The 19,947-nt window shown below is 41.8% G+C and overlaps 2 protein-coding genes across 9 annotated transcripts in view; one reads left to right on the top strand and one right to left on the bottom strand.

Moving 5' to 3' along the window:
• Positions 1–6,138, bottom strand: part of SCAF8 (SR-related CTD associated factor 8) — a 148,951-nt gene extending 142,813 nt beyond the window's left edge. For all 5 annotated transcript variants that reach the window (XR_010429194.1, XM_064649219.1, XM_064649218.1 and 2 more), the window contains exon 1: positions 6,014–6,138. Coding sequence is in view for 4 of the 5 variants with exons in the window: in XM_064649219.1 (XP_064505289.1) it covers positions 6,014–6,043 (30 nt within the window). In the remaining variant the exon portion in view is untranslated. The remainder of the gene's footprint in view (positions 1–6,013) is intronic.
• Positions 6,091–16,333, top strand: LOC135411537 (uncharacterized). Of its 4 annotated transcripts, XM_064649230.1 has the most exons (4): positions 6,091–7,278; positions 7,398–7,519; positions 7,591–7,626; positions 16,081–16,333. In XM_064649230.1, exon 1 carries the CDS (start codon positions 6,091–6,093, stop codon positions 6,913–6,915), a length of 825 nt encoding a protein of 274 aa, XP_064505300.1. In that variant the 3' UTR covers positions 6,916–7,278; positions 7,398–7,519; positions 7,591–7,626; positions 16,081–16,333. The 4 variants fall into 4 exon arrangements, with proteins under 4 accessions (XP_064505300.1, XP_064505298.1, XP_064505299.1 ...); XM_064649228.1 differs by having other exon boundaries at positions 7,398–7,626; XM_064649229.1 differs by lacking the exon at positions 16,081–16,333 and having other exon boundaries at positions 7,591–10,112.
• Positions 16,334–19,947: the final 3,614 nt, after the last annotated feature.

Raw genomic sequence — 19,947 nt, 5'->3', positions numbered from 1 at the left:
GTAAGCAGTTGAAAATGAAAGGACCTGAAGTTATGAGAGTTCAGAAGTGCATTTGTTTTAAACTACAAAACAGTTCACTGCTGCCTAAATGAGTAGCAAGTAAGGTCAATGCTTATAACTAACCAGTTACAACAAAAGAGACACAGCAGAATCTAGAGATCTACACAACCTCTCCAGACTCACAGGAATCTAATCCTGACCACAGTTTAAGAAGAAACTCAAAGTGTATGTATCTAAGACAGAAAACTAATCAATGTCTGCCCTATACTACTTTACTAAAGGAATGAGGTTCTTGAGCAAGATATGCACCAAAAACAATAAAAACAAGCCCTAACATTTTGGGCCTTTAACATAGCCTTGTGTGATCATGTCTTTACAAGGCCTGAAGTCAAGATCCTGTGGCTGGTGAAAGTCTGAGGTCAGACAAGTCTTTGAAAATGTGATATTAAAAGTGTAAATATTTATTCAGTATACATGAAGACACATTTAATCAGGTCAACACCAATTTAATATTTACTGTATCTTGAAGAGAAAAGGGCTTTCTCTCCCTACACCCTAAAAAAAAAAAAGGAAAAAAAGTGTTGCGAGCCAGCAAAGTTCAACTCTTGCTGAAAAACAACAGTGAAATACATTTCACTGATACTGCTCTTAATGCTTCTGACAGCAAACAGGAAGCTAACATATTTTGTTGTATCTTAAGGGAATTCATATAAAGATTCAGTGTTTTTTTCTGAAAAGCACTACACGATTATACGGTGAAATAAAAGGGAAGACATTTTTCCCATTCACTCCAGAGGTTAAGAACGAAAAAGAGAAACAACTTCTCAGTTGTGTGAATGTCCACATGCAGATCTAAGGATCACTGAGTTAACTCACAAGTATAAGTAAACCAAAAGCTTATATCCCAATTTGCTACAATAAAATTTACAAATATCAGATCATAAATGTGATACCAGATAAACAAAAAAGAAGAAAGCTTTAAACTTATCATAGTTGCCGAGTCCTTCAAACAGCAGAGGATATGAAAGAAGATCACACTTTTTTTATGAGTAGTAAAACATAGTGGCAGAGAAGAGGAACAGAGGTTTTCTCATTGTCTCAGCAGCTAGGGGGAAAAAAGCTCTGCAGACGTTTCAGGTGCTTCAGCCAACATGAAACATGCAGCAGAATCAAAGGGAGTAGCTTACAGTCTCTTCACCATTCCTCATACTTAACTGCTAGCATCTACTTGCACTAATCAAAGCCCTGGCTCCTCATTTCAAAAAGCATCCCTTTTTTTCTACCTTCCCCAGCTATTCAGCATTAATCTCTATTTAGTATTTTCATGAGGCATACCATTTAGCTTTTTTTAGCTTCAACTGGCATTCTTTCATGAAAAAGCCACCTCATTGACTTGCAATATGCCATTTAAATAAAGTAGTCTAAAACAGAATATTTTAGAATTAGAATATTAGCCCTCTGTACTTTTATGCACCTGTACTTCAATGCTCAGTATTTAAAATGTGGGTCATTTCCAAGGGTCACATTTCTGAAATTGTAGTCCACTGAACTGTTCCTCACTGACATTTAAAACATATCTTCTAAAGAAATGTCATACGGGTGACCAACATATCATGAAATGCAAATAGAGTATACAGACAACAGCATTACTAATAAATGGTCTAATGTCTGCTATATCCTTACCACTGACAATTCCAGAATAACAAGTGAACCCAAAAGTAGTAATGTTCATGTACTTTTTATCATCCTACAGGACTCTCAAGACCATTATGCACACCAAAAGCTCAGGGACTCCACTTTCTGATGAACTACGCAAGGACAGCCACTTTCATATGAAAAGATCAGCACCCAACTCTACAGACAAGAGGAATTAAGCTTTTTATACAAAATATGCTCAAATGAACGATTGCCCTTTTCTCAATCGCCTTTCCAATGTCATAATACACCGTGCCTGACAAACACAAAAACAGCTCAAAGCTGTAACATTGGAGGCTAACAACTACTGTGCATTGGATTCAACAATGTAAATTCCAAAACCAGGTATGCATCAAACTGCCCTGAGTAGGTTTGACCACTCTAACCTTCTAAATGGCTGTAGACCAAAGTTGTAAGTGCCAGCCTCGGCAATTCAAAGTGAAAGTAATTTTCAGTGATTTGACCGAAGTGTGCGTAGCTTATACATGAGATGGTTTTGCTTTGTTTTTAATAAAGAGAATGCAAAAAAAAAAAAAAGTATCATATCATGGACAGCAAGACAATGAAGCTCTTATATGAAGAGATGTGTGCCTGTGTGTGATTAGACATTGATAAACTTGTAATTATTAGAAATGCTATGTTTCATTGAACTGGATCAGTGAATTACTACAGCAGTTTTTAAATTAGTATCTAAGTTGAATTTGCCCTTTACATTTTAAATAAATGTTCTTTCGAGATTCCTATTATTTCATTCTTACAGGTACAATTAATATGGCTAAACAAAGTAAAACTTCAAATATCTAGTCTGTGTTGTACTTAAAAATGAAGTTGCGATCTCCATTTCCCTAAAATAAATTACAGTCCTATGACTATTTACATGCCTGTAAAACTATATACTATTATTCTACATATTTATATAGAAAGAAATTTAAAATTAAATGTGTTTCAGAATTAAAGCATCCATCGGTCCCTTTTTTTCAAACTTGTCTGAACACAATCTTCACATTATAAAGTGAAAAATAATTTGGAAATACAAAGCTTGCCACTGCAAAAAAGACAAGTATTGCAAGGAAACTCTGGAGAGTGTAGCACCCAAAACCAACTTCAAGTACAGTACTTGAAATCTTTGTGACAATGGCTAGATTTGAAGCTGACAGCAAGACCTGTAACACTGAACTGACTATGTAACAAATACTGAGTGTTAATTATACATCTGCAATTAAATCATTATCATCGGAGTGCTGGAACTATGAGGATACGCATTTGCCTCTAGTCCATTTCAATTTCTTTTTATAGAGCATATAAAGAATTTGAAACATTTCAGTAATTTTCTTCTGTCAAGAACCTGTTCTTGACTCTGATTTTGTGCTTTTCAGAAAAAACTCAGGGCCTGAACTGCGACCTGGAGGAAAAGGATTCTGCAATCGTTAGCCTTCATGATGCCAGCTTAGCAAATGATAAACTGTATGGTATAAAACATTGCCAATTACCTCAACAGTATACTAAGTCAGTTGTATATTACCCTAATTTTCATTTGCCAAGCAGTTTTAATCAAAAGCAAAATGTCAACCATTACAGGAAAACAACACTGAGCATGTTTTATTTAGGAGTATGATTATTTCTCAGCTTTAAATATACCTTTTCCAAGACTTTAAATGTTAGGGTTAATTTGTATGTACTATTAGGTACAGCACTGACAATGCCACGTATCATCACTAGACGCTGAACAGCTTTCTGCAATAGCCAGCGTTATTTCCAGTAGTCAGTGTTCAAATAAACGTGAAATATTTCCTCCTAGTCAAATTAATGACAAGTCTACATTAATCCCTTCAATCCTGACTGCTATATAGGATAGCCATAAAACAAGACACTACTCAGCTCACACACAAGCCTGGAGTAAGCTATACTACCTAGAAGGACAGCTGCCTTCATTTTAGCTTCATTACAGAATACAAACACAACTCCTTCTTTAAAAAAAAACCCAAACAAACAAATCAAGTCCAGAAGTACTCAACCTACAGACTTAAGTGTTTAAATGTATTGGAATGCTTTTTCTTAAGCATCACCTTGTTTTCACCAGTAAGTTACATAAACTGCTATAAAATTATTAACCAAATGCAAACTGCATAAGAGAAAGTATGGTAAAAGTTTTGATATGATTTAGACTACCCCATCTGCTAGGAAATTGAATGTATATCTATTTTAAGACAAAAAACTCCAGAACAGCAGTCAGACACGATTTCTGGAGCATAACATGACCTTAAAACATAACATAAACAAAGTAAAGGATTTTTACAAGTGAAGTGCAAATATTTTCTAAGTTAATCAAAACTATTTGGGTACAGCAATCTACTGACTCATACATTTCAGCTACTTTAAATATTTAGTAATCATTTCAGTTCTAAAATGCAAAATATGTATAGGTAAGTTTGACCAGAGACAATGATGGAAAGTTAAATTAAAGTCATGTTCTGCACTGGGTACAGAAGTGTTAAGAGTGGCTAGCAATGACACTTGGGATTCCCTAAACACAGCAAGTCTTGTACCATTTACTTCCAGGATCAGGGGTTTAGTCATGATATCTCTAAAAATTTCCAATCAGTGTAGCCCAGCATCCAAATACAGAGATACAGCTTAAACTACAGATGCTGTCTATTAATACTATAATAGTATTATAAAAGAGATAAGTTGGTTAAAATGTCTGTCTGATATTCTGCATTTTCTTTTCCAACAACACAAAGGGTACTGTTTTTCAAGTATTTAGAAAATGTAAAGCATATTGTAAAGCTCTCCTCTTCAGTACAGTTGTCACCTTAAGTTTCAGACTTAATTATTTTTACAGTACTTATACCTGAGCACTCAGCAAGCCAGTTATAAGTTGTTTTTCAATATGAAAATGAAGACTTCTGCTCATACTAGTAGGTATATGAGGAAAACAGTCTAAATACCCTATGTTCTTCTGTTCTTGTGACCAAATTCTTCCTTTTCCCATATACGCCAATCAAATAAAAAAATTGGAAAAATAGTTTATTTTTCTTCTAGCAGCCACAATGTGTTTTCTTCTACTTAAGAATTCAAATTGCATGAAGTGCAACACCTAGAATTGCACATCAGTTAGGGCTGCATAACTGCTCCTGAGTTATTGGAGAGTACCTGCTTATTTTAAAACCTATCTTACTGTAGCTTCTAGAAACAACGTGTTCCACCACAGCTCAAATGGAACCATATTACTTAAAATCATTAAAATCATACTACATCCTCGCAGGGGTGGGTGAGAGAGCAACTCGGAGTTCCAGTATGTGAACGGTCTGTAGAAGTATATATTGTAATCAGAGATGATACTTTCTAAGGTCAATATAAGTAAAAATCTACTTTGTGACACGGATGACTCTGTAAGAAGAAAAATACGTATTCATTTTCCTTGCTTTTACATTAACTTCAAAATATAAACACTACAAACTGACAATGAAAGGAACAAAGAGTTGCCACAAGAACCATCTTGCAATAAAATAAACATTAACTTTGGGCACAAAAGAGAAGCCAGGTGCCGTATCAATACCTCAGCCTGTAAGCATGTGTTCTTGAGTGCCCGCTCTCTGCACAGTACTTCGGTGCAGGATTTGAGCTCTGTGCAGCACGTAGGGAATGTCTGCTTCCATCTCGACCACTGCGAATATACTACGCTCACAAACCCGGAGACAAGCCTTCAAGGCCTTTGTATTCCCATCCCCAGATTTAAAACACAGCTCCACGAGGTGTTAAAAATGCGCGCTGGCGGGGTGCGGGCACACATGTAAGCAGCGAGGAGGAAGAGGGTGGCAGGAGAGGAGAGGAAAGGCGGGGAAGGGCACGGTCCCCCTGCCTGGCGGTCCTGGAGCCCCCCACGCCGCCCCGCGCAGCCTCCTCTGGCCGCTGCGTGAAGTTGTCCGGGCATCACCCGCCCCACTGCAGGCCAGGCGCAGGAGAGAGGCCTCCTCCTCTTCCTCCCGCACCCTCCTCTCTCCCCAGTCCGCCGCCAGATCCATTCTTCCCCTCCAGCCGCCCCCAGCCTCACGGCGGAAGGAGTTGGGTGGAAGGGGGGGCGTCTCCATTACCCTCTCAACCCGCCCGCTTCCCAGGGACGGCGACAAGGGCCCTTTCCCGCCCGACGCGGGGGGGAGCCCCGGGCCGGCCTGCGGGAGCGCTCCCGCACCCCCGGGCCTCCCCGGCTCTCGCACCCTCCCCGCGGGAAGGAGGGGGCAGGGAAGGCGCCGGGCCCTGGGGCCCCGCCCGCTCCCCGGCCCCGAGGAGGGAGAGCCGTGGAGAAAGGGCTACACACCTCGCTGTTAAAGGCTTTCACGGCCTCCATGTCGCGGCGGAGGCGGGGGCCGGGCGGCTTCTCTCCGCGGATGGCGGATGGCGGCCGGGCCGGGCCGGGCGGGGGCAAGTCTCGGTCGGTGCGTGCGTGCGCTCCTCGCTCAGGGGCCGCCGGGCCTCCTCTCCATGGCGGCTGGCGCAGGGGGCGGGCGCGAGGAGACGGGGGGCCCCGCTCGTTTCCGTCTCCTCCTCGCCCCGCTTCCCGCCCGGCCGCGCCGGCGCTCCGCTCCCTCCCCTCCCTCCCTCCCTCCCGTCCTCCCTCCCTGGCGCGCTGTGCTCCGGGCGGCCACGCCGGCAGGAGATGGGCGAACAACGCGCAGCGGCTGCGGCGCGGGCGCCAATATGGCGGACACGCGGGGGCTCCTCGCAGCGCAGCACCCGGAGCGGCGCAGAGCGGCCACAGCGCCCCCTGCCGGGCGGCACCCGCACACCGCCCGCGCCACGGGCGCTGCCGGGATGGCGGCGCGTCCGCCCCGCCCGATCCCCTCCTCCTCCTCCTGTGATTCCGTGCTCCTCCTCCTCCGAGAGCGGGCGACGAGGGAAGGGTTACGGGAGCGCGGTGTTAAACGCCTCTCTGTGTCGTCACCGGAGGCAAGTCCAGGAGTTCTTGGGACGCCGTTTTCGCGTTTCCGGATGCCCGGACGGTTCGCGTTACCTTCCTCCCATCAAGGCCCGCCGGGGAAACCGGGAACGGCACGCAGGCTTGAAGAAAAGCAGCGGGAGAGAGAATCAGCGAGACGTAGGAGGGCAAATAACCCCCGACAATTAAATAAGCCCATTAGTAATCAATATTATTTATCGAGAGGAAAGAAGAAAACCCACAAAATCGTAATGCAAATCGATCACGAGACCCAGTGCACTTAATACATGAATATTATGACTTAACAATCCAACACCAAAAGGTTTCCAAGTTCATCCCTAGGCATTAAGGCATTTCTGTTTGACAACCCAGGGTGTGTTCCCAGGTTAAGTTGTGGACAGGGTGCAGTTCCATGAAAAGCAGTGGCACCCATACCTGCACCACCATGCCAGTCCAGCAGAGCGCCTGCCTCCCCCTGAAGAACAAACACCTTGCTCAGCTCAGAAATCCCAGCAGCAACAGCTCTATCAGGAAGACTTGCATCCAGGGCATAGGTGTCTGTTCCCTCAAACACAAAGCTGCCACATGACTCACCTAAATAAGGGAGAGCCTGAAGGAGCTCAGAACCACTGAGGATGAAACCTTAGGTTTGTCTTTAGCTGCTGTTTCCCCTTGCTTGGTTATGTTCTTTCAACTCTACTGACACAGCAGACATATGACAGCATGAATTAGACTCCCGTTTGAATTGTGTTTCATTATTTTCCAGTGACAACCCTAAGCCAGGCTCTGGATAGACTGTGCCTTCCTGCTCTCACAAGTACCCCCCAGACCAGAGCCATAAGGGCTCTTCATGGACAGTGAAGATCCCACTTCAGGCCTGAGCCACAAGTACCCCTCAGACCAGAGCCATAAGGGCTCTTCATGTACAGTGAAGATCCCACTTCAGGCCTGAGCCACAGCCTTACAAACTGAAGTGAGTTTTACTCAAAAACAAGGTAAGTTATAAATTAAGATAAGCCCAGCATCTGAGGCAGACCTGGAATCCTACAGCTCCATTCTTATACAAACACAAGAGAAATTATTAAGTCTTTTTACGAACAGAATTGGAAGTTCCTCCACCGTTACCCCCAACCAGCTTACTTAGGGAAAAAGCCTACCTCTAACAACCACTGCTGTTGCAGTCTCAAGCCACCAAGAGGGCCAGGAGGCAAGAGCAACTGCCCTGTTATGAGAGAATGAGAGGACAGGGTCTATTCAGATTGAAAAGAAAGATGGCCATGAGGTAGGGAGGGCACCCACTAGCAGCCAATACCTGCAAAACAAAATAACTGAATAATGCTCATTAACATTTTTGATCATTTGTAAGCAATTGACTAAGGCTTTTTGCAGACCTCCTACATAGCAGGAGGTCAAGAGGCACTGGTCTTCACTTAAAGCAGGAGAGGTTCTGACCTCTCAACTGAAGGAAAGCCTTTTCCATTGTGAAGATGGCCAAGCAGTGAAGTAGGTTTTCCAGAAAAGCTGTGCAGTCTCTATCTCTTTCCAAGGTCCCATGGGATAAAGACCTCAGCAAGCTACTCAGAGCTCACAACTGACCTTGCTTTGAGCCAGAGGTTGGACCAGAGAGCTCCCCAGGTCCCTTCCAATCTGAGTAGCACTGATACTGTATGAACTGCATAGCTCAGTGCAACCGTCTGGTAAACCCTTTTCACAGATGATTTAAGAGCAGCACACTATGCTTACCAGAAGGGACAAAGCCTCTGTTCCTCTTGTTCCTCTTTTGTTCTTTTTTTTTTTCTTCCCGTGGGAATTAAGAGTAAATAAAATACGAAGAGGTGATTCTGTTCAAATTATTGTGAAGGCTTTACATTATACTAATTGTATTACAAGAATAACTGCTAAAACTATTTACTTTGTACTCCTTTGGAAAACTTACTGAAATACTGAAGTTACAAACAATCCTCCAGCATCTGGTAGCTTTCCTTTTAGATGAAATTGAAGCAAGCCTAATTTTCCTTATTAAAATGGATAGAATACCATGCTGTAAAAACTTTCCAGAAAAAGTTTTGAAATTGGCTTCAAAGTGATCACAAAACTACCACACAATTGCTTTTCCAGAAAATTTTTTCCAGAAGCATAAAAGTTATTCCAATAAAGGAGAAACCAGAGAAGGAGGGGTAGGATTTACACTTAGAGGTACATGCACAAAGCCTTGGCCTCAAAAGCAGAGTCTGAATTTGAAACTAAGTGATTTCCCTCCCCCCATATTCAACCTACTTGCTGTAGGTCTGTAACAGACGTTTAAACAAATATTTTTACCACTTAAAGAGTTTGCAAAGCCTTTTAACACCCCTATTTAATTCCATCAGTAGAAAGGAGAATGGGAGTACAGTACTTCTCTGATCTCATAAGGAGCTGGCTGTCATCCAAGAATGAGAAATAGGTAACAGAATGGATACTGTAATACATCTCCGATTGTACTTACATGTTCTAAGTTAAGCAAGCATACAAATGAAGTCATATGAAAACAGTATTAGTGCAGAAACACTGGCTTATTCTGGGGCAAGGCCACCTTGCCCCACAAGGCTTCTAGTTTAGTGACTTGCACTATCACTGCTAACATACCAAAGCCAGGAGATTTCTCATTGTGCTGCACAGCAGAGTAAGTGTCAACTTGCTGTGCAGCACAAGCTTTCTGCAGTTCCAGTACTTGGCACTACTGCTGAAACTCTTACCAGAAGCTTTAGTTTTGCAAATGAAGATCCCAGTTGCTTTCCAACACATCAGTGTGGAATTTGCAATGATGGCGCACGCTTCCTGTGTGTATGCAAACACCTAGCTTTGCAATTAGAGAGAAAAGTAGGACTGAATAGGTCTTTAATCTGCTGTTTAGTGCATTTTTTTCCCCATAAGAGAAGGTGAAATAGGTATGCCTGCCTTTTTCTTACTTCTTACAAGGACAAGTCCAAATATAGACTCAATACATCAAACGAGATCAAACTGGCAAATGCTCTTAAGAAATCCGTCATCCAAGTGAGCAATACCCTTTTGTTTCCTCTTAGCAGAGGAAACTACATGCAAGTGTTAGATTCAAAACCACATGCAACTGTCAGGAGGGAGAACTGGTGTTCCAGTAGGCAGAGAACACAGGAAAGTAGATCTGTTATTCGTCCCTTGTAGCTTCAGGTAAGAGGATGTCGCTCAGTTTTCTTCACAATAACTCTCTCCACAATTTTTTTGAATGCACAGCTACAAGTTATCCTCCATGCACACTGCCTATCTCTACTTAATTTTTCAGTGCATTTTCAAAAAGTTGCTTACTTTTTTACTGAGCTTTAGCACATTTCTCCCCTCTGTCCTTCTTCACTAACTCTACCTCATCTTCCTCTTTCATTTGCATTTTCAGTCCTCCTTCACTATAACCATTGTGAAAGCTTAAACTGTAACTAAAAGTAGAAAAATAAATTTTCTGTTGAACTTCTGAGTTTCTTACAGACATAGGTTCACATAAAGAGCTCTTTCTCAAGTACTTAAAAATTTCAGAGGTTGCAAGAGAATTTTTGAACCATTTGTAACCACACATTACTCATGACAGCTTGATAATTTGGAACCCCAGTTAGTTTACTACACAGTTCCTGCTTGTCAAGCTTGACTGACCATGAATACCTTGCACTTGTCGTGGCATAATATTGTCAGACTCAGCACACCACCACGGAAACCACCTCAAGACTACTTTATTGAAAAAAGCATGTTCAAAAGCAATTGAAGGTTTAATTTGCAGGCCAGCTACGGCTCTCAGAGGCACACACTATAAATCTGTGTTGATTTCAAAGTAAACTGCTTTAATCAGGAAAGGAGAGCAAAGTCTTGGAAATTACCTTTAAGTAACATTTGTCAGATTTGCCTGTAGAAGGTTTGGATAACCTGATGCAAAAATGTGCTGGAGTCACACCTACTGTGGCATTTACAACATTGCTAAGATACGCTTAGCCAGAAAGCATTTATTAATGCTTTCTTATTCTGTGTGGGGTTCTAGTCCTGAAGATTGTGCCATCCTGTTTCTGATTGTAGTGTACAATTACAAGGTAGAGTGATCATTGTTTCCTACAGCTGCATAGTCATGTTTAGTTCTGCTCCTAACAAGACAATTCTTTTAAAATAAAGGTCAGACAATGCATTTGCAGTAACAATTATACCATGCTTGCATCATTTTAAATGTAACAGCAGAACTACAAGGATAGAACAATCTATGATTTCAGCTTGCAAATAATGTAAAAGACTTAAAAAATGTTTTATAGTCAATCCCAACTACAAACATATCCATTTTTTCTTTTGAGGGAAGCTCAAACTAAAACAAAGTCATAAATAATTTTTCAGTAGATATATCTATACATACATATATGTACTGAAATCACCTTGAAGAATTCAATTCCAGCACTAAAAAATAAAACTTTCTAAAATATACTTAAGTATTTCAAGGAAAATTCAAGGATGATTCATTAATAAATGTCAGACATTATAAACAGTAGAAGACTGCTTATTTGGGGTAGTGCTGTTTGTAGAGCAACAAGGTCAAAAGGATTGCAGTAAGAACAATTGAGATGACGAACTGAGAACATTATCTTAATAAAAAAAAAAAAAGAAAGGAAAAACAAGGAAAAGATTTTTACCTGATGCTTTTTACATGCAGGCTGACAGCATTAAGGGCAGACCTTAATCAGCAATTTGGATCATTCCTTCACAGTATGTTACTTTCTGTCTCCTGCCCATACATACCAAATTTCCAACTTCCAACAATAAGGCTGCAAAAGCAAAGTTATTTCTCCCACTCTGCTAACTCATTACAGACCATAATAAAAGTGAGCACAATACACTAAGAGTCATTTCCATAGTTTCTCTTTACTATCTCAAGCAAATAACATAGAAAATGAGTAGTTTTGGTTCAAGCTTTTTTATTTGCTTCAGTCTTAACAAATTAGATTTAGACAATCACATTGGCACAGCAGAAGGACTCCTTGGGTGGTATATTCTGCAAGACACGATTCCTTCTGCGTTGTCTTTTCTCCTCAAGAGTGATCCTGTGTGCTTTCTCAAAAGAAGCAGCAGCAGCGTTATAGATGGTGTGTCTCCAGACCTCCTGATTGGAGGCCAGAGTAGACCAGTTGATCAATATGGCCAAGGCTGAGATGTTTCGGGGAGTCCTTGTATCTTTTCTTTGGGGCTCCTCTCTTGTGGCAGCCGGTGGCAAGTTCACCATAAAGCAAGATCTTAGGGAGGCGGTGGTCCTTCATCCTGGAGACGTGTCCTGCCCAGCACAGCTGTGTTCTCAGCAACATGGCCTCAATACTTGTGACTGCTGCTTGTTCTAGAACAGACGTGTTAGTCACATAATCTGACCAGTGGATGTTTAGGAGACAGCGTTGATGGAAGCGTTCTAAGAGTAGCAGGTGGTGGCGGTAGATGACCCATGATTCAGATCCATATAGAAGAGTAGACAGCACAATGGCTCTGTAAACACTGACCTTTGTACTTTTCTTCAAGTGTTTATTTCACCAAACTCTTTTATGAAGCTTTTCGAAGGCACTATATGCCTTTACTAACCTGTTGTCTATCTCTCCATCAATCTTACCATCCGAGGAGATGAGGCTACCTAGGTAATTAAACTGCTGGACTGGTTTGAGCTCTGATTGGCCAATGGTGATATGGGGATGATGGAAGACTTCCTGAGGTGCAGGTTGATAGAGAACTTCTGTCTTCTTTAAACTGACTTCAGCCCAAAGAGCTCAGCAGCGTCTGCAAAGCAGGATGTTAAACGCTGCAGAGCTGCTTCTGTGTGGGCGACAAGGGCAGCGTCGTCAGCATAAAGCAGCTCCCAGACAAGGTGATTTAAGGTCTCAGTGTGGGCCTTCAGTTGCCTCAAGTTGAATAGGCTTCCATCGGTACAATATCAAATGTAGATACTGTCCTGATCATCGAGGTCTGCAGTGGCCCTTTGGAGCATCATGCTGAAAAAGATTGTGAATAGGGTTGGTGCAAGAATGCAGCCTTGTTTCACACCACTGGTCATTAGAAAGGGCTCAGAAAGTGTGTTGCCATATCTGACTTGGCTGCACTGATCCTCATGAAGTGAGATGATCATTTTAAGGAACTTAGGGGGACATCCTAAACATTCCAAAATCTGCCATAGACCTTTTCTGCTCACAGTATCAAAAGCCTTGGTGAGGTCAACAAAGGTTACATAGAGACCTTTGTTCTGTTCCCTACACTTCTCTTGCAGTTGTCTGAGAACAAATACCATGTCTGTGGTGCTCCTGTTGGCTCTGAAACCACATTGGCTTTCAGATAGAATTCCTTCTGCTATAGCGGGTATTAGTCTGTTCAAAAGTATTCTTGCCAGGATTTTGCCAGCAACGGAGAGCAGAGTGATACCACGGTAATTTGAACAGTCTGATTTAGCTCCTTTCTTCTATACAAAGTGATGATGACTGCATCACAAAGGTCAGATGGTAGCTCACCTAGTTCCCAACAGCGCACCATAAACTCGTGAAATTTAGCATGGAGTGCTTGGCCCCCATGTTTCCAGACTTCAGGTGGAATTCCATCAACCCCAGCTGCCTTGCCAATTTTCACCTGTTGTATGGCCTTAAGAGTTTCTCCCAAAGTGGGGGCAATATCCAATTCATTCTTCACCGGTTGTTGTGAGATGGACTGAATTGCTGTCTTGCACTACACAGCTAGTACTGAAAAGAGTCTGAAAGTGTTCAGACCATTGATTCAGAATGGAGGTTTTATCTGTCAGAAGCATTTGACCATCTGCACTGAGTAGAGGGCTTTGGACCTGGTATGTAGGCCCATACGCTGTTTTCAAGGCCTTATAGAATCCTCTGTGATCACCCGTGTCTGCGCATAATTGAGTTTTTTCAGCTAGATCGATCCACCACTTGTTCTGGATGTCACGGAGTTTCTGTTGGAGCTTGCTGCATGCAAGGCGAAAGGCTGCTTTTCTTACGTGACAGGATGGCAGTGCAAGGTGTGCTTGGTGGGTGGTTCTCTTCTTCCTCAACAATTCCTGGATCTCTTGATTGTTTTCATTAAACCAGTCCTTGTTCTTCTTGAAGGAGAACCTCGAGGATTCTTCAGATGACTGCAGGATGCTGTTTTTAATATGGTGCCAAAGTGTTTCAGGAGAGGGATCTATAGAATCTATAGAATGATTTTCGAGCCTAGTTTGAAGATTTGCCTGGAATCTGTCTTTCACTGTGGCTGATTGAAGATTGTTAACTTGGAGTCTCCTCCTTGGGATACCACCCCTTTTAGGTTTGAATTTAAGATTGAAGTTAAGTTTACAGCGCACCAGTCGATGGTCTGTTTGGCATTCTGCACTGGGCATCACGCGGGTGTGGTGGACATCGCGGACATCTCTCCGTCACACCAGGACATAATCAATGAGGTGCCAATGCTTAGATCTGGGATCCATCCAGGTTGTCTTCAGACTGTTTTTCTGCTGGAAGATAGTGATGGTGAGCTGTTGCTCCGCATAGGATTCTAGCAGAAGGTGACCATTATCGTTGCAGTTTCCAACACCATGCTTGCCTAATACTCCTTTCCAGGCTTCAAAATTCTTTCCTACTCTGGCGTTGAAATCACCAAGGATAATGATCTTATCATCTGCAGGAACCTTTTGGGTAAGGCGGCATAGGTCAGTGTAAAAGTTATCTTTCTCAGCAGGGTCAATAACTAGCACAAAACAGTAATGTAGAAAAATTATTTGTAAACTCCATCCAGGCAGGGAAATTCTTGCCACTTGAGTATACTTAATTTTAACACTCTTGAATCCACAGTCTCCCAGTCCAAGACTGTGCTTGCCCAAACAGAAGCTGTATAGAAAACACCCATCTGGTTAACCCTGACAGTCACCTGCTTGGGAGCATTAAACCCAGGAATGCATAAAATAATATTTGGAACAGCACATTGGCTGTTGGTGCCTGAACTGGTGGAATTGCTGGGGATAGAGAGCAAAAGTTCATTACTGCCTCTGTAGGAACACTGATGTGGACTTCACAGTACAGTCCAAACCACTCTGTTTGCTTTAGCTTTGACACAGGACAACTTGTAATCCACCTAGCCTTTTTAAGTAAATACCTTTTGCTAACAAGGTATGCTTTGCCATGCTTGATATCCCTACATACACTCCACCCTCAACTCTCAGGCTTTTAAAAACTTGGACTTCTTAAGGGCATTTATAGCCTAAATGTAAATAATGAGAGGCATATGGCCTATATAGCCTTTCAATTCCGTATAAAACTACAGATATACCAATGAAAAATTACTGTTATAAGAATGGAAACACTGAGAAACTTCGTATGCACTTATAATAAGATTCATTCTTAGTGTAAGCAAATATTTTATTTTTTTTTTACCAAGTAATAACAGGTAGATCTTACATTGGTCAGAACTTATAGAACAAGGTATTCAAAATCTCTTTGTCAGCTTTTTTAAGACTCTGTAGCTGTAAGATTTGGACTGTTAACTCTCAGAGGAAATCATCTTGTCTGGCAGAAATCATCTTGTTGAGTCTGATGTGTGTTACTGTGTTCACTCTCTTTAAGGGCAAGCCTTAGGAAAGTAAAACTGGTATACTCTATTTTAACTGAAAGATTGTTTTGCCTAGGTAATAGTATTACTACAGGAACATGAACATTCAAGAACATTTTGTACCATCTGATCTGTTCTTGATGTGAATGCATGAGTCAAAAAATTGCTCCGATTAAGTCCAAATCACTCACAACTTGCTAAATGAGACATTCAGAAGCACAGTAGGGCACAACAGAGGAAAGCTTTGGATGTACTCATGCAACTTTCCAGCTCAACAGCAGTGATGTTACAAATCTTTAAAGCACACCTCACCCAAATCGCCCCAGAACAAGATGTAACAAGTAAAGATTATCTCTCCAGACTAGAGCCCAGCCACTGTTATGACCCAGGTGAGTCTTCTCAATCTTATGTTTACTTTGTGAAGTTCACAGAATGAGATTATATAATTTAAAAACTCTCATGCAACCAGAAATATGGTATGTGCCCAAGTAGCAAAAAAACCTTGACCAAATTGAGTATTCAGCTTCATATGCACCTATTCAGGTATAATTAAGCTGACAAGAAGCTAACCTACAATTGGGAAAAATATCACTCTTGAATGTCCAATCTAAAACCACTCTGGTGATGGTACAGAGATAAGTGAAATGCAAGAAGTTGACAAACAGTATAAAAAATTAAAAAAGCTTAATATATTAACTTTTGCCCAAATTTTAAAAAAGTTTTCAAATGCAATCTTGTCTTGGTTTTGTTGTATTAAAATCCACATACAGATATGTACTAAGATTTATTCTTGTGTCCTTCAGATAAGAGAGTTGCTTTTGATGAAAAGCTTGCTTTCTTTCCCTGAGCCACAGCTTTCCTGGTATGCTGACAATGTTCACTGAATGCTTTACAACTGCATCCCCAAAGGAAAATTTGCACCAGCAATTGTCACTTCATGGGTTAAATATCTGAAAATCCCCTACTGACTCCTGGCTCCTGACTTTTTGGGAACATAGTCTGTAGCCTCTTCTCAACTTTGTGTCATGCTTCCTTACCATCAAAATTTTTGTTCAAAAGCCTCATGAAGAAGAAACAATTCTGTGGATAAAGATGTCCTGAGCCATCAGTGCAGATCTCTCAGCCCGCGCCCAGCCCTGGACCTCCATCCGCGACCGACAACTGAATAACGCTGAGGGCGGTTCTAAAAGTGGTAAAGATGCTGGTAAAACATTATTTTTTGCAGTTACAGTCCTGAAGGCTTCTCCCCCCTCCCCTCCTCAGAGAGCCTGTAAGCCAGCCCCAGTTACCCGTGGAGGCAAGCGCTGCAACCCCCGGCTGCGACCTCAGCGCTTGGCGTCTCCAACAGCGGCACACGTCGGGCCGCCCCGTTGCTCGTCGTTCCGGACGGTGCCTACGGCCGTGTGCCCAAGCCTCGGAGACGCTGCTGCCTTTTCCCATGCCTTCCCCGGGCGGGAGCACATCCCGCTCCCGGCGGCGCCGCCCGGCCCGGCTGCGGCACAATGGCGCCACCTGGTGTCCGCCTGGCGGGCCGGGAGCGGCCCGGGCAGCGCCGGCTCGGCGAGGGAAGGCGCGTTCCCTCGGGCAGCCGGGGGTGTCTTCGCACCTCTCTGTTCTTCTGGAGCAAAATGCGGTTCCCTACCCTGCCCCCGACATTCCTTCTTTCCGTGCCCAACCCCCCTCCTCCCACCAGCCCCACGCGTACCACCGAGGGCAGTCTTGCCCGCAGGCAGGAATCAGCAGCTCTCCGCTGCGATGGCTCAAAGCGCTTTGCAATACAAACCTGGGAGACTGGGACTCCCTGCTCACCCACAGGTGCTGACCATCCTTCACTCTCGACCCTCCCAAAAATCTATGCATCCTCTCCAATAGCATGGTTTTAACAATGCAGCTGAAAAGAGGTGGTTGATTCAACATTAGCAGGCTAGCTAAGTGTGTTTTATTTCAGAAAGCCCTGCTATCTCCCCATACCATTTACCACTGGTGGAAGGGATTAATTAAGAAAAAACCCACTATTTTGCTGACAATCTATATTAATAAAAGATTGTCTTTACTTTTATGCTGCTGTGTTATGTTAATTATATGTGCCACATCAAAATCAAGCCTGATTATTAGCAAGAGATTTGCACTTCAGCTACAGTTTTGACTGATTTTTATTCCATTTAGGTATTCGTAGCCAGTGTGCCCTGCATGCTGAGGACTATAACTTGTGCACTCAGCTTTTGTCCATTAATCACTGTGTTCATACAGAGTTCTGCTGAAATGAATGCAAGTGGCGAACCACCTTTGCTGGATATATCCTGCATTATCTGCTCCTAGTCATTTATGAAGAAATTATACAAAGTATAAGTAGATACAAAATGAGAACTTAACAGTTCAAACCTGCTTTTAGAAACTCATTCTTTCTTAATTTTAATGCTTAAGTTTCCTCTTCTTTAATTTTTTTCTCACATTCTGAGCTCCCTGGTTCAGTCACAAGCTACCTAAAAACTAGGGAAATGACTGCCTCTCACACAGCACACAGAGACAGGACTCCAGTCTTGCTTTTGACCTCTCAAAGCTTCTAGTTGTGAGTACCAGAGAATTTTCAGGCTTCTTTATACAACTCAACTCCTTGATGTAGCATCATGAAGGGCTGAACTTGTAATAACAAAGCTGAGGCTGTACATTAATAAATGCTTTGTAAACCACAGGCATACAGTCTGTCAGTGTAGCACCTGTATTTACTTAATAAGTCTGAAAATCCTGTAATTAAAATACTAATTCTAATGAAAGGAATCCAGGCACTATCATTTCTGCCTGGTGGCATCTCATGGCAGTGTGGCAAATGATGACCTGAGTACAACAAAAAAGCAAAACTCAAGTTCTGTATATGTTCAAAACCCAACAAGTTTTAATCGATGCTGGAAAACTGCCAGCAGTAATAAAAATAACAAAAGAAGAATTGCTAGTAACAAGTCCTATGTAGGCAACCATAAAAAGGAAACAAGCCTATGTTGCTGTCCAAAAATAATTGAGTCACATATTCTAGTTCATAAATTAGTAAAATGATAATATATTGCATTTGAATCTTCTAGGCATGCTGAATACCTGTAAGTGATAATTACCTGATTTCTGAATCCTTAGTGAAATAAACTTTTGAAAGAGAAAAGGAAATACAATATATCTCTAACTCAACATGCTTGTCTTATACTAGAATGCTCTCTGGACAAAGAAAGGGGGGGAAAACAAAAAGAAAAAGCATTTAAAACAAAAATTTGGTCCTAATAAGTCAGTACAGTAATTCTTCTTAAATCTAACATTAATCGTCTGTTTGAGTCTGTGGACCTGAGCAATCCTCTGATGTTTTACAGAAAGGAACAAAGTTGCATCCAATTATAGGATCAGACTCTGCAGGACTGTAACTGATGTTGACAATTCCCCAGGACTTCAATTCTATTTGAGAAAAGATTGGTTGGACCTGGAACACAAGGAATCAGTCATGGGCAAAGCTAAATTTCATGCTTCTGTTGCTGGCGAGACTAAAACAAGCAACAACTGTTCCTCTAATAAGGAAGGTACAATAAATGCTATTGTATACAGTTTCTTTATCAAAACTTAAATGTAGTCCTTAAAATTTTGGTAAGTTGCCAGTGCAATCCTTCACACAGAGGTTACCTACCAAGAAATTAGGACTGAGTTTTTATCTACTGTGACTTACTACATGTTGTTCGTTCTGTAGTACCTGAACTGGATGTAGACTTTCAGATTTGAGGGAGAGCTGAAGAAATGTGAAAAGAATAAAATCCTACAGTAGAAGAACAACTTCAGAAAGCAGGTTAATACTGGTTAGACTGTAGTTAAATACCAACCAAACCAATAAAAAAAATCATGGTATGCAGATCACTAATTCTGTATTGTTTCCCTCCAGAGACCACTTCTATGCAAACTTCACAGCACCAAGTAAGGGAATAAAAATGGCTTGCATGCATTTTACAGTTATTATTAACACGGCTAAATTAAATTTTCTTGAAAGAGTCCTGCAACGTTTTTTTTTAAGCATCATTAATAGCCTTACAGTTCCTCTCCAAAAACTCAACTCCCAAAACCACAACGAAACATCCTACATTTCCAGGCTAGCAAAAGTCCTAATTGCACTTCAAACTATACTGTTAATGCTAGGTTTTGTGGAGAAGAAAAATACAACATCAGTTTTTCCATAGAGGCACATATGATAATTTCATGGGGAAAGGAAAGAGATAGATTTAATCTGTTCATATGTAAGGAATGTAAGGAAGAGCTCTTCCTCCTAAGCAAAAAGCCAGGCAAAGTTAAGGTATACACAGTAAATACTGCTTAAAGAAAAAAAGCATTGTTTTAACAAAAGCCATAATCAAAAGCTACACCTAAGATGTTAAGAACACACTACAGGATAATCACTGTGTTCCTGCTAGGTGTTTATCCTTTTTCCTATTCTCTTTCGAGCAGTTCCCTAAAAAGGTTGAGCGCTTACCTGAAAAAAAGCCTCTCCTAAGTAAGAAAATTAATGCCCTATACTAGCAGATAAACACCACTCTATGAAGAGCAGGATTTATTCTGTCACGCAGCATTTCCCTCTGTCACAAATACAGCAGTATTTACCACGAAGTATGGGAAACCAGGAGAGGGTGTTCTGGTTGATCCAGAACAGAGGAACTGTAGTGCCCTAGTTCTAGAGAGGTAGACACTTGAAAAATTGCCAT

The sequence above is a fragment of the Pseudopipra pipra genome, chromosome 3 (assembly GCF_036250125.1).
Source record: "Pseudopipra pipra isolate bDixPip1 chromosome 3, bDixPip1.hap1, whole genome shotgun sequence".
NCBI classification, from domain to species: Eukaryota; Metazoa; Chordata; class Aves; order Passeriformes; family Pipridae; genus Pseudopipra; species Pseudopipra pipra.
This window is presented reverse-complemented; position numbering and strand designations above follow the sequence as displayed.

Excerpts from the sequence above, each read along its gene's own strand:
- LOC135411537 (XM_064649230.1), top strand. The coding sequence starts at position 6,091 with ATGGCGGCCGGGCCGGGCCGGGCGGGGGCAAGTCTCGGTCGGTGCGTG.